Raw genomic sequence first — 13,802 nt, 5'->3', positions numbered from 1 at the left:
TGTCTCAATGTCGTCATGTCTTCTGTAAAAATAGAAACAGAGCCAACATTTATGTCCCGCTCAAATGAGGAAAACAACTGGCATCAGCGATTCAAACTTAAAAAACAAATGTAAAGCAGCTGAATTATGTAATTGTAATTCCAAAAAGTTCATCTTCTGAGTAAAATGCAACCAAGTTCAGTAATTCTGGCTCATCCACTGTTGTTTTGGCAGAATATAGTAACTGTGGTAGAGAATAGTAAAAGTGGAATTTGATATAAGCGGAGCCAAGAGCTCATGTTTATACTTTGAGTAGCTGTCTCAGTCCCACTTAGTGAAGTTATTAATGATGGTAATAAGTTTTATTATTTACGACAGCTGGGACAAAGCCAGAAACCGGTTCAGTCGTCCTGGCTCATTCTTTTCTGCCACCTCTATTTTTCTTAAGCACCTGACACCCAAAGCTTGAAACAACACAAGCAGGCGTGGGCTTTCCCACTGAAGTCAAGTATCAAAATCTGCCCCACTCACCTCAAATACATCATTGGAGCAGGTTAAGAATCAGGACAGAAACATATTTGCAACTTTCTCAGGACAATTCAGACATGAAGATTGCGTCGTTCAACGTACAGAGATTTGGGCTGTCTAAAGTTTCAAATCTTGATGCTCTTTCAACTCTAGTAAAGGTAAAATCAAACAAAGATAAGTGTATGTAGTGGTAGGATTGTTTATCTGTACATTCAAGTGTCATAGTACATCTTTCTATGGACACATAATGTTGCTTAACATGCAGTATGTAATATTTCCTTAGTCAAATACATAGGTGGAGTCTTATTCTAGGAGCCAGACATAAAGATAGAATCATTTTCCTGTAACAATGTGTTGTGTTTAGTTTAGGTGAAGTATAATGTTAATGTTAATGTCAATGTCTCAGTCTTGAACAAATACTTAGATGATTGATGTTTTTTGTAGATTGTGTCTCGATATGACATAATCCTGATTCTTGAAGTGGTGGATGTGAGCGGAGAGTCGGTCAAAGTGTTTTTGAAAGAACTTAACAAGTAAGACTTTTTAGTATGAAAGATACGCTAATGAATACACAGTATTACTAATAGAATGAAATCAATATGGTACTTAAGGATGTAATGATATAGTAATTATTGTTAAATTACATGTAAACAGGACATTTATTTTTATCAACTTAGTATCATGGCAGTAATTTACCACTAAATATAGTATTCTCTTGGTAAACGCATTAAAGTTACCAAGTTAATGCTATCCTATTGCCATGTTTTTACTGTGCTGTTAAGTAAAGTTCACCCCATTGTGTTGCTGCACTAATATTACAGCAACAAAGTATTACTACTTCTATTGCTGCCACTTATACCATTGATCTTTGTTTAAGGTTCTGTACGACCCATCACTACACAATCCAGCTAAGTGCCCGTTTGGGAAGGTCCAGATACAAGGAGCAGTTCCTCTTTCTCTACAGGTTGAGACTTGCCTTCTTATTTTATTTTCTTAAGCGTCTTATCACATATCAGTTTTATTTAAAGGGATGATGTGGTGACGTTGATTGACAGTTACCAGTATGAAGATAATCAAATTAACGACCAGGACGCTTTTGCTCGGGAGCCGTACATCCTGCACTTCCAACCCCACAACACTGGTCTGTTTACTCACACATCAGGGCATGATGCCAAGAGTTTAATTTCTCTCCGATTTTACTGATTGGAGTGAAAGGTTTGAGACAGTATAGTTGCTGCATCAGCACAGTGTCATATGTCAAGATAATATGGCAGGAAAATGTTTAGTTCTGTTGTATTTTTTCATTTTAAAAGCATGTAGTTATGACTTTTTATGCCAAGACTGATTTGTTATAAATGAACCTGAAACAACACATGAATACTTTCCATGCAACCTGTGCCATTTTACAAAAAAAACATTCAATTGATCATCATATATTTGATTGTGCTGCTCCACAGTGTAGTAATAACTAATAATTATTTACTTTCAGTTGTATTTGTACTTGGACACAAAAATATGCATCTTTCACCACTGTATTGTTTTTATGTAAGACACATGTGTATTCAGAAACTGGAGCTATTTTCGGTCATGGTCCTTGGGCAGGACATACCAGGGCTGACAGAGACTCATACACTGACAATATGCTAAATATTTACTGAAGAGCTGCTAATCCGTTCCCATGGTTCCTTGCTTTGTGAGTCAATGCCTATACATCCATGGAGACATTCAGAGGCAACTGAGCGTAATAAAGTCTGGCACATGAACAAAAGGCAAGACCAGGCTTGTAAATATTTGTAAATACCGTATGTCTCTACAGTGCTGAAGGACATAGTTCTGATCCCGGTGCATACTACTCCAGGGGACTCTGAGAAAGAGCTGGACGAGCTTTTTGACGTCTTCACGGTGGTCAAAGACAAGTGGAAAACTGACGTATGTGGCTTCATTAGTGGAAATGAACTCCATTCATTGGAGTACCCAGTTCTGTTCTCAGAGACGTGTCTGGAATCACATGAGCGCATTTTTAAACATTTATTAAGACATTTTCAGAATAGATGTTTGGTGATGTTGGTGATGTTTGCAGAACATAATGATCCTGGGAGATTTCAATGCAGATGGAGCTTATGTCACAAAGAAGGAAATGAAAAAGATTCGCATCCGCAGTGACACAAACTTCCACTGGCTGATTGGAGATGATGTTGACACGACTGCAAAAACCACAAATGAACACACCTATGACCGGTATTTTACACTTGTGCTATTGATTTTGTCTCAGAGGAGGGGTGTGTATGGGCCTATGAATGTAGCCCCATACATAGAGTCAATACTACTAACAGGCTAAAGTCTGGTTAGAATCAGAAATGTATTAAATATTAATATATGTTTATTACAATGAATTTTTATGATGTGTTTCAAATAGGATTGTTGTATACGGAAATGACATGTTGGCCGCCATTGTACCACATTCAGCCAAGCCTTTTAACTTCCACAAAGAGTTTAGAATGACTGAAGAAAAGGTAAAAAAAAAAAACAGAAAATCAAAGTGGTCTTATTTTTTCATTTTATTTTACGTACATACAAAGATTTGTTTGATGCATGTACTTTTCTGTTTAAGGCATTGGAGGTTAGTGATCATTATCCAGTCGAGGTTGAATTACTGAGCTCCAGTTCTCAAGAAACTAAAGAAAAATGCAGTTCATCCACAGGTAACGATTACTGTGTCTTTTCTGCTCAGTAGTAAAAACAAAACAAAAACAAAGACAAGGAGGGTCCAAAAGAAACACAAATTCTAGGCTTCAAGAACAGTCTGCAATGTGTCTTCTACAGCGGGGTTCCCAACCAGGGGTACGGGGACTCCAGGGGGTACGCGAGCACTTAGCAGGGGGAAATATTTCAGATCTAAAAGGAACGAACAGTATTTCAATGTTACCTAAAAAGAAAACGTATTTTTAATCATAATTTGTAGTGTATGGTTTGAACTTCACCTAAGAGTTTGAACTTTAGCTAAATTCGTTTATTTGGTCATCCTCAATGTACTAATCGGAATAGCAAATTATAATAAATATGGGGGGAATAGTCATACATTTTATTTATTTATTGGTTTATTTGTTAGTGACAGTGCATGTTAGTGAACAAGGCACTCAGTCATGGACTAATTTGCATCCGTTGTCCCACATCGCACTCTCACTCATCCTGGCCGCGCGGACTCCGGTTACCCCTGCATGTTTTTAGTGGTGGAGGAAACCGGAGTACTCGGAGGAAACCTACGCAGACACGAGGAGAACATGCAAACGCCACACAGAAACATAATAATAATTACAGGTGTAAATGGACTGAGTTTCTTTTGTCCCCACAGAAGACTTACAGAGGGATGTGGTGAAACTCCAAAAGGAAAACCTGCTGCTGGAGAGAGAGAAGTTGCAGCTCCAGATCAGTTTACTCAGACACAAACTCGCCAGAACACAACTCAAGAATCATGAAGACTGAATCTCTCCATTTCCTGTCTTAAACATTTCAAGTTGAATGGAAATGGTTAATGGGAAGTCTTTAAGTGTGTACTTCATATACTGTACACATGTGTATACATATATATATATATATATATATATATATATATATATATATATATATATATATAAAATAATAATCATGTATAGTTGTTGAAATGTGAAAACATGTAACTAACATGACTGAAATAAATAAATAAATAAATAAAAAAATATATATATATGTGGGTGTGTTGTACTGCCTAATGATGCGTTCAATGTCTCACCATGTTCACATTTTTCTTTGTTGTGGTGAATATATTGCAGTGTGCTAACCTGGCTAACACCAGGCTGCTGTGTGCGCTCGAATTATTTCGAACTGCACAACAGCCTGGGGACCATGGCCAAATCTCCGGTGGATTTGGGAACCAATCACAGAGCGAGGAGGGACGGCAAGACGATGACGCGCTATTCGATATATGGAAGCTTGTAGTTTATTTACGGATAATTTAAAAAAAAAGTTTATTTACGGATCCAACATGACAGCAGCAGACACGATGGTATTTTTTGATCAAGCTTTAGACCTTGTTCTAAATAATAAGACGCATGAGACTTTTTTTTTTTTTTTTCGTATCGCCCAATAAACGACTATGGACGATCGTAAACCACACCTCTCCTACGAGAAAATGAATTGGTGGTCCCCAGACTAAATATCACTTGTGATTTTAGTCTGGTGTTAGCCAGGCTAGCAGTGTGCACAATGTCGCAGCAGAAAATGAGCTTTACTGGGTAATAAAGTAATTTCCAAAAGCCTTACAATCTGGGAATTCCTCTGTGAACGAAAAAACAAAAGACATTTTATCAAAAAATCTAAATTATTCTTCATCATCTGTGACTGTTTAGCCACGTTTTGTTTTGAAACTCAAAAATCGTACCATCGTCACTGCCCCTGAAAGCACCAATGATCACGTGATCTCGGCTTCCTTCTCGACCAAAACATCACTGCTCCTGTCCGTGTAAACAACAACTCCACTCTCCGAGACCGAGCTTGACATTTCCCCTGTCCGGTCAGTAAAGCGGTACCCCAGCGGTCCCCTGTCCAGCCCACGGGCCGTATTCATGTCTTACAGACGACAGCAGGCTCTGAGGACGCGATGGATGTGCACGAACTGTTTGCGAGCTGCAGAAAGGGCGACATTTGCAGAGTCAGGTAACCAACAGAAGCAGCTGCTGTGGCGCAATTAGTTTGATGATAAATGCACCAAAATAACATGACGTTGCTGGAATATAGAAGGCCTGCTATAACCACGTTAACTATGTGATCCTAAGCAGCAAACCAACTCGTCATTTTGCTTGCAATAGTTGTAATATCCCTTGTTTGTCAAACTTGCTATTGACAGCAAGGTTTAAACACATCACTGTGGACAATGCAGCTAAAACACAATTTTGGCCTTGACTGTATGTTTTTATTTAGATACTTGGTTGAACACAGAGATGTGGACCTTAATGTGAGGGATAAGTGGGACAGCACCCCACTGTGAGTACAACCACATCAGCACGTTTTTGCATTTCCTCAACGTGTAATTATTGTTTTTACACATTGCAGATATTATGCCTGTCTCTGTGGCCATGAAGAGCTGGTCCAGTACTTGTTGGCAAGTGGTAAGGCTTCAAATGCAATAGATGTATAATGTATTGTAATAACTGTTGTAAATACTAGCTGAGCAAAGGTTAAACAAATGGAGAATCATCTTGCTGTTCACCAATGTTATGTGTCCAAAGGAAAAATGATAATGCCGGATACATCAGTTGGCTCAAATTAAGGGTTTGGAAATGAATTTAATTTTCGAAATCACAATCTCTACTCTGGTCAAATTTCAATAATCGTCACGGGGCGTTATCCAGACATGTTTACAGACATGTTTGAACAAGACAATTTGTGTGTTAAATAGGGCTGAAACAACTAATCGATTAATCGACAACTAATCGATTACTGAAATAGTTGTCAACTATTCCAGTAATCGATCAATCGTTTTCTAGTAAACACAGACTAAAATTGAGCAAAAAAGACATGACAATTATGTATTTTGGATGAAAACCTACTTTGTTTTTAAAGTTAGGGTCTGCAGTGTTCATCTTAAATTTCATAAATATCTGTCTTTGTCTCGTCCAATCAGAAGCAGAATTAGCACAAAGAGCCTCCTACAAACGTTTACTTTAAGTTTACTCCATCCACGTGTCCTCAAGTGGCGTCACTTTAGCACTATGTGATAAAAAAATTGAAAAAAATACAATTTCCATGCACCTTTCACAGCCAAGCGATTAATCGATTAATCGTAAAAATAATCGGTCGATTAATCGATTACCAAAATAATCGTTAGTTGCAGCCCTAGTGTTAAATGAAACTGGAGGAAAGTTTTTGTTTGAGCTGAGGTCTACATTTCAGTTCATAAATCAGGCTTTTTACCATAAAGTATTTGTATTATGTTTATATCACCACTACTAATGTTTTATAACACTAATTAACCGTTCCTTATTTCTACCATGGAGTACATATGTTTTCCCAATGTGTTTTCTAGACTTAGGTCGAATATAATACTTTTCCACCTCTTCTATCGTGCCACGTTTAATGCAGAGAATACACTTGAGCTGTTGCTTGTGCCTCAGGTGCAAAGTGTGAAGCCAACACGTTTGACGGAGAGCGATGCATGTACGGCTCTCTGAGTGATCAGATCCGACGTCTGTTAAAAGAATACAACTGCATCAACACTAGTCCAATGCAGCAGCCGGATGCTTTCAACCACTTTCTCTACACGTGAGTCCATCTGTAATACCGCCTGAGACAATTTCAGGGCTGAATGCGGAAGATATTTTCGTTTGGGGGTGCTGAGAGATAAGATTTCCCCCCAAAACACCACCATTTTTACAAAATGAGATATGTGCTTTACCTTGGCTTTGACAAGTTCATTTGTACCTGTCTGGTCTTCATGCGTGCCCTCAGTCACGTAAACACAGCACAGACGGCGTTAGTGTTTAGCCTCTCCTCCTCTCCTCTATAGCTCCAAACGAGGTGAAGTTAGAAGCTACCGAGCTCTTCCACGTTTTCCCTATTTAAATATGGTTACGGGAAGTGTTACACTACAAAGTATAATTACATAAAATGAAACAATGTGGATTTTCTAATCGGATAAAAAGGGGAACTATATTGTAAGGCGTAATAATACACTTCGACATCTGCACAGTAAAGTGAAGATATTACTGCGTGGATGTCGAACTACTCCTGGTATTATTACGCCTTACAATATAGTTATCCTTTTTGTCCGTTTAGAAAATCCACATTGTTTCATTTTGTGTAATTATACTTTATAGCATAACACCATATTTAAATAGAGAAAACATGGAAGAGCTTGGTAGCTTCTATCTTCTATCTAAGCCTAGGTAACCACATATCTCAGTATGTAAAAACGGTGGCCTGTTCCTTTAATGCGTAAATGATACACCAGGGGCCCTCAGCACCCTGGGAACCCTGGGTAAATTTATTGAAGTTGGACTATATCTCAAAATTGTGGGAATTAAACAGTTCTGGTTAAAAAAAACAATAAGTAACACATGAATCATTGTCCTTGGCCTATATTACTAACTTCTATTTGATTCCCATTGCAAAAGAAAAATAAACCACTATCTATTTACTTAAGCTGTAGTGTAGCATACGCCATACATTTTGTCACAGTGCTGCATTTGTATTCAATTAACTAATTGAGTTATTTGTGTTTTGCTTTAGTTTATTGGAGCAGGGGCAACACAGTGACGTGAACTTTCTGGTTCATGGACAAACATTTTCAGCACATCGATGTGTCCTCAGCGCTCGTTCCGAGTACTTTTCTGAAATGTTCAACACAAAATGGAGAGGAAAGACTCTCATCACATTAAAACACCCTTTGGTAATAACATCACAATGTTTACTGTTTGTTGCACTCGACTGTATTCTCCCTATAATCTGTTTATTTTCTTCTCAGATTAATCCATCAGCATTTGCAGCAATTTTGCAATATATCTATACAGGTGATAGTTTTATTTTAATAAGCTCTCATTTGCTTTAAGTATTGTTGAGTACACAGAATGGTCAGTCAGTGAACAGAGAGATTAATCATGAAACATGCTTCAAATACACAGCAAAAAGGGTTGGTTTTATTGCAAATGACTAATTTATTTTGTGTGTTCTAGGCCGTATGGATATTGATATAAGCTTCCTGGAAGATTGCAGTCGACTGGCCAAACAGTGTAAAATGGCTGTTCTGATCGAAGAGCTGGAGAATAAGTGCAAACAAGTTTATGATTTTGGTACGTTAATATTATACACACACTGAATTTTAGTTTAACTACTTAAATCTTAAGCAGAAAAGATTGAATTCACATTTTACCACATCTGTGTAGTTGTGTTTAAAATCTCTTTCATATCAATTTAATGTCTTGCTTGAGATAACTTTGGCCTTCTTTTTGTCTGTGCCTGTTTCCATAGTGTCCAACAAACCTGGCATCTGCGTAAAGGTATTAAGTCTGGAGCCACAGAACTGCATAGTGCAGGATGAACTGGCCCAATTAGCTGACTGTGCGCTTCCTGCAGAGCTTCAGGTAAAAACACTTGAGTAATGTGAACTAACAAGTAACACAAGTAACCTTTAGAAGTCGGCGCAGAAGTTTCAGTAACAATTACCTTTCACTGTTACCTGGATTGCTGGTGTTTTGATCACATTTCGGCGGTGTGGAGTTTGCCCGGGCTCTTTAACATTGGCGCCAGAGTGAGATCATTGATATATTTGGAGGGTGGACAGTGTTTAACTCACAGTGGGACAAATCGTTTGTAGTTTGGCCTGCGAGCACTTAAAGGGGCTATTTTATACTCACTACTGCCACCTCAGGTCATACGTGTAACTGCAGGTTCTATATTAAGCTCGGGCATGAGGCAATTCGACCCGAAGTAACAACGTTTTGAGTGACAGTGCAGGATTTTAGAGTCAGTTGTGGGGAACAGGTCTGGGCTCATTCTACACAATAGAACATGGCTGGAACATGTAGACACATAATTTTACAATTTTTTCTCTCTGTATAGTCCCTTTAAGAAGAGGCGCAGGCTGCATTTGATGTTTCTAAATGATGCCATAAGCTACCGGCGAAACTACTGGCGCCCCATTGTTTGTATGAAGATTCCAATGTATTGAGCAACGCTGTTGTTGCACCAGGCGGAAGATCGGGCCCAAATTGTTTAATATGTTTTTTTTTTTGCTAGATTGCAGCATAGTACATGTTTCAATGTTCCTTTAAAGGGACTATACAGAGTTTAAACATGTTTAAATTAAGTATTTTCCTCCCTACATGTTCAAGCAATGTCCTAATGTGTAGAATGAGCCCAGACCTATTCACCACAACTGCCACTAAAATCTTGCACTGTCACTCAAAAAGGTGTTAATTTGGGTCCAAAGTGCCGTGAAGCACAGCTTAATATAGAACCTGCAGTTACGCGTAAGACCTGAGGTGGCAGTAGCAAGTATAAAAATGTCAACTTCCATCTAGTCCCTTAAAGGCCTTTTAGACAACTTTATTAGGTGTGATGTAAGATGCTCGTATATGGCATTATTAAACTTTTGTGTATACTCCTCAGCTTGGATTTGGCGAGCTTCCCTTCAACAAAGCAAAAAACTTTTCCACGTATCCCGACATATGCTTTTCAGTGGATGGTTACAACTTCTTGTGTCATAAGGTACAGTTCATTCTTATGCTCAAAAATGCCATCTTTTAATACTACTGCAAACAGTGACGTGTTGTTCTCCTCAGGCGTTTTTCTGTGGACGCAGTGACTTCTTCAGGGCCCTACTTAAAGACCACTTCTGTGAAGGCGGTCAGCTGCTGTCTCAGCCCAATACTCCGGTCATCACTCTCCACAACATCTCCCATAAAATCTTCATCCACGTCATGTTTTACATCTACAGTGACGATACTGAGGTGGGCCTGAACTTGATATAATACCTAATTGATTATACGTAAATTGAACCACGTAAACGTACTCCTGACAGTTTATGAATGTCTTTACAGCTCTCGATGGATAATGTGTTTGACGTCTTGTGTGTGGCCGACATGTACCTGCTGCCGGGCCTCAAGCGTCTCTGTGGGAAAACTCTGGCCCAGGCTTTGAACCGAGACAACGTCATCTGTTTGTGGAAAACCGCTCGTCTCTTCAGCCTTTCTAGACTGGAAGATCAATGCACCGAGTACATGGCGAAGATCATCGAGCAGGTATGAATATGGGTTCTAAGTGACTCTCAAAACTATAACTTATTTACAGGGGCAGAAACAGAAGGTTTTTGTAAATCAAGTTTACTAAATGAGTATAACAATGCACTATGCTGGCTTTGTAAGTCAGTTAACCCGTGACCCGAGCACATTTTCTCCAGTTTTGGCTTTACCCAAAATAGTGACAAAAACGAGGATGAAAATGCAACAAAAGAGCGACTAAAGAGCGACTGAAAAGTGACAACAAAACAATGAAAAATGTGACAAAACATGTGACGAATACAATGGATAAAAAAGTGACAACGCTGAGGTAGCGCTGAACTAGTGAAAATGCACCACCTGGCAAGAGCACATTCCCTCTAGTTTGGCTTTACCCATATCTAAAAGCGTCTTGAAAAAAGCGCCAAAATAGCAACAAAAAACGAGGAGGAAAATAGAAGAAAGAGCCACAAAAACTCAATATACAAGTGACAAAAACTCAATATACAAGTGACAAAAACACAATATACAAGTGAGGAAAAAGCAAAAAAAGAGCCACAAAGAAGCAACAAAAAAATGCAACAATAACACAATAAAAAGCGACAAAAAAATAAAGTGACAAAAATGTGACGAAAACACAACAAAAAGTGTAAAAAAGCAACAAAAAAAGTGATGAAGAAAGCAACAAAAAAGACAAAAACAAAACAAAAAAAGAGACAAAAACAAAACACAAACACTGCGACAATCAGTTTTGTCCAGTCCAGAAGCTTTTAGATTTGAGTAAAGCCGGACTTGAGAAAACGTGCCCGGTTCAGGTGGGGGTTAAGTGGTTAAGGACATCTTATCAAGACTATCAGAAGTTTGAGAGTTAACATCTTTCCCCCTTAGACTAAAGGTGGATCGCCTCAAAGGGAGGTTTACCATCTAATCTGGCAACCTACAGCTGTGTATATAAGACCAGTGCTCAGTCTCAAAGACTGATGATGAACGTCTTAGTTGATACAACAACAAATCAAATCAAAACAAAGTCCAGTTGAGATATTAAATTTTTTTAAGCATTTATGTTACCTGCATTAAAAAAAAGAGCTTACATAGACTAATTGGTATTTCACATTTTATGAACATTAGAAAAATTAAATCTGCCATTATTTCTGTGTTCACAAAATGAATGAACTCATCCTTAGAGGGTGAAGCTTCTTTATTAATGCCTACAATAGCTTTTAGATATTGTGAGTGATTGCAACATGTGCTTTGTAGTTGAGGTATATTTAAGGGCTATAAAGATCATACCAAAACTTGGTGATGCTGTGTGGACTTAAAGCGAAGCACCACCTCATGACATCAGCAGGTGAAGGTCGAGTGTTTGCCCATTAGAATGAAACAGACTGAATATGCAGACTGAAAATTTTTCAAATGTGCGTGAAATTACACCAATTAAACTAAAGCACAACTCCAGGTGTGTTTTTCATGAGAGAACAACTTTATAACATGGTTAAAATCACAGTGAAGCACAGCATGGTTTTAGGTGCATATGGCAGCTGCTTCTTTGTGTACCTCGTCAAACTTAATATTCATTTTTTTGTCTTTTCTAGCTGGTACTTGACCCCGAATTCGCCGAGCTCATCAAAGAGGACGCAGCCTCTGTGAAGGGGCGACACGAGACTGACTCGGTCCCCCTTGTGGACGACATCCGTTATCACATCTCCAGCAACGTGCAGACCTACAGCGCCATTGAAGAGGCCAGTCAGAAGCACGCGGCCCTGGAGCAGCTCTTATGCGACATTAATATTGAATGTTAAAGACTGGAAACCGGTGTTTGTTTATTTTACATTTTCTTTCAATTACGTTTTTGGCGTAAGACTTAAATGTGAAAAGAAAGAAAAGAAAAAGTGTGACTTGAGAAACTGCAGATATAGACCTCAGTCTTTCACCATGAATTTATCAACAATGAGTTGTTGATTTTAGCTTGATTAGTTTTTACCTTTGTCAAAAAATGAAAAAAAAAGGGAGCCTTATGTGGTTTATACTGCTTTTAATTTGCAAATTAACTAGGTCCAGATCATTGTTAAAATGATCAAATACGTGTGAATACAATGCAACCTACAGGATATAGGCTGATGCTTGAACACTGCCCCCCTTAAAGTGGTGCTGTGTATGTTCAGAAAATATTTTCTATTATTTTCCATATTTTTTTGGTGTTAAGAGCATGGACACTTGCTATCCAAATGTCTTCCGCTTTATTTGTGTCTTATGTTACAAATTAATAAGAAGCTGTCCATTGTGATAATAAAGCATGGATTGTTCTCTTTCTATTCAGCATCTTCAGCCTCAACAAATGGGTGTGGGCAGGGTTTTCGAATCACTGAATGGGCACATCAGAGGGTCAGTGACTTGTTTGAAAGTGTAGTGAGTAACCAGAATTTGATGGCTTGGATGTGTGCTGCAGAGTGAATATGATTATAGATTAGAGCTGCCAGCCAGAATGCCTTTGGAAAGACTGAGTGGCAGGAGGGCATGCAGACAGAGCATTAAGATAGATTGCTCTGTTTTATAACATACATTATGGATGAAATATGTCAGCAAAACTTTAGCTTACTTCTGCCTGAGGATGGCGCCATTTCTCAACTCTCCATAATCTGTCTCTGAAGCTGTGAGCTCATGGGAATTGTTTCTCAAGGGGTTGGTTTTTGACCATTTGTCTTTGTCTCTGTGCCCCATTGCTTTGCATGGCTAAAACGTTCCAGTTTGTTGTTGTTGTAGAGTTCTGCTGAAGTAGACCTACTATTTAAAAGTTAATAAAACTTACTGAACAACATCTAGATTCAACATGCTTTAGGATTTACAATTAGCCTTTCATGCATGGTTGGTTATGCTATTATGCTATTGCTTTCCAGTATGGTCTCATGCTCCTTGGTCAAACAGTGGCAGGAGCAGAGTGTGCACGTACTTCCTCATCAGTCACTGTAAACCAAATCATTCACTTTGCAAGTCTAGTCCCATGGTCTGTAAAAATAAAACATGAAAAACAACACTGCATTGCTCAAAAACTCAATGTTATAGTAGGAATTGACCAAGGTTTGTTTTTCACTGATTGTATTCATTGTAGCGTGATGTTAATCTCATTTTGCAGTGATAAAATGAACAGACGCTTTAGATTTGATTGCATATGCACTATTGTTTTGTTTTTCATTCTTATCCATTAGCTCTGTCGGCCACAGTCGCTGAGGTGTTGAAATGTTTTTGCAAAAGTAAAAAGGAAGTATCACAAAGGAAATTATTTCTGCTGAAGGCCACAAGAATTCTTTATCTGGGACAGACAGCTGCAAAAGCTGAAAAATGCAACAAAACACTGCTCTTTTGTATTGCCTTTGATGACAATGGTGGCAATACAGTGTTGCAGTACCACCACCCACATTGCCCCAGTCAAGTTGTCAGTTAAAAAATATCTTATATGCTTAAACAGTATTATTTCATCAGAGACAGAATAGATTTTATTGCCATTTATCAATGCACAGGTTCACAAACTAGAAATTGGTGCAAACGTGT

The 13,802-nt window shown here is 38.4% G+C and overlaps 2 protein-coding genes across 2 annotated transcripts; both read left to right on the top strand.

Moving 5' to 3' along the window:
* Nucleotides 1–584: 584 nt before the first annotated feature.
* LOC306964783 (deoxyribonuclease gamma-like) lies at nt 585–3,990 on the top strand (the record flags this gene model as incomplete). Its single annotated transcript, XM_079558936.1, has 9 exons — nt 585–665; nt 952–1,040; nt 1,385–1,471; nt 1,536–1,648; nt 2,324–2,436; nt 2,588–2,745; nt 2,924–3,020; nt 3,119–3,209; nt 3,860–3,990. The coding sequence occupies 9 exons, from the start codon at nt 585–587 to the stop codon at nt 3,988–3,990; spliced, it is 960 nt and encodes a 319-aa protein (XP_079415062.1).
* A 968-nt stretch (nt 3,991–4,958) lies between these two features.
* abtb1 (ankyrin repeat and BTB (POZ) domain containing 1) lies at nt 4,959–12,361 on the top strand. The gene is made up of 12 exons (XM_079558704.1): nt 4,959–5,199; nt 5,464–5,526; nt 5,596–5,651; nt 6,657–6,804; nt 7,771–7,930; nt 8,006–8,051; nt 8,214–8,330; nt 8,509–8,621; nt 9,649–9,747; nt 9,822–9,989; nt 10,080–10,280; nt 11,849–12,361. The coding sequence occupies exons 1-12, from the start codon at nt 5,144–5,146 to the stop codon at nt 12,053–12,055; spliced, it is 1,434 nt and encodes a 477-aa protein (XP_079414830.1). The 5' UTR covers nt 4,959–5,143; the 3' UTR covers nt 12,056–12,361.
* The last annotated feature ends 1,441 nt before the right edge of the window (nt 12,362–13,802 follow it).

Source organism: Gobius niger (genome assembly GCF_951799975.1).
Source record: "Gobius niger genome assembly, chromosome: 6".
NCBI lineage: Eukaryota > Metazoa > Chordata > Actinopteri > Gobiiformes > Gobiidae > Gobius > Gobius niger.
This window is presented reverse-complemented; position numbering and strand designations above follow the sequence as displayed.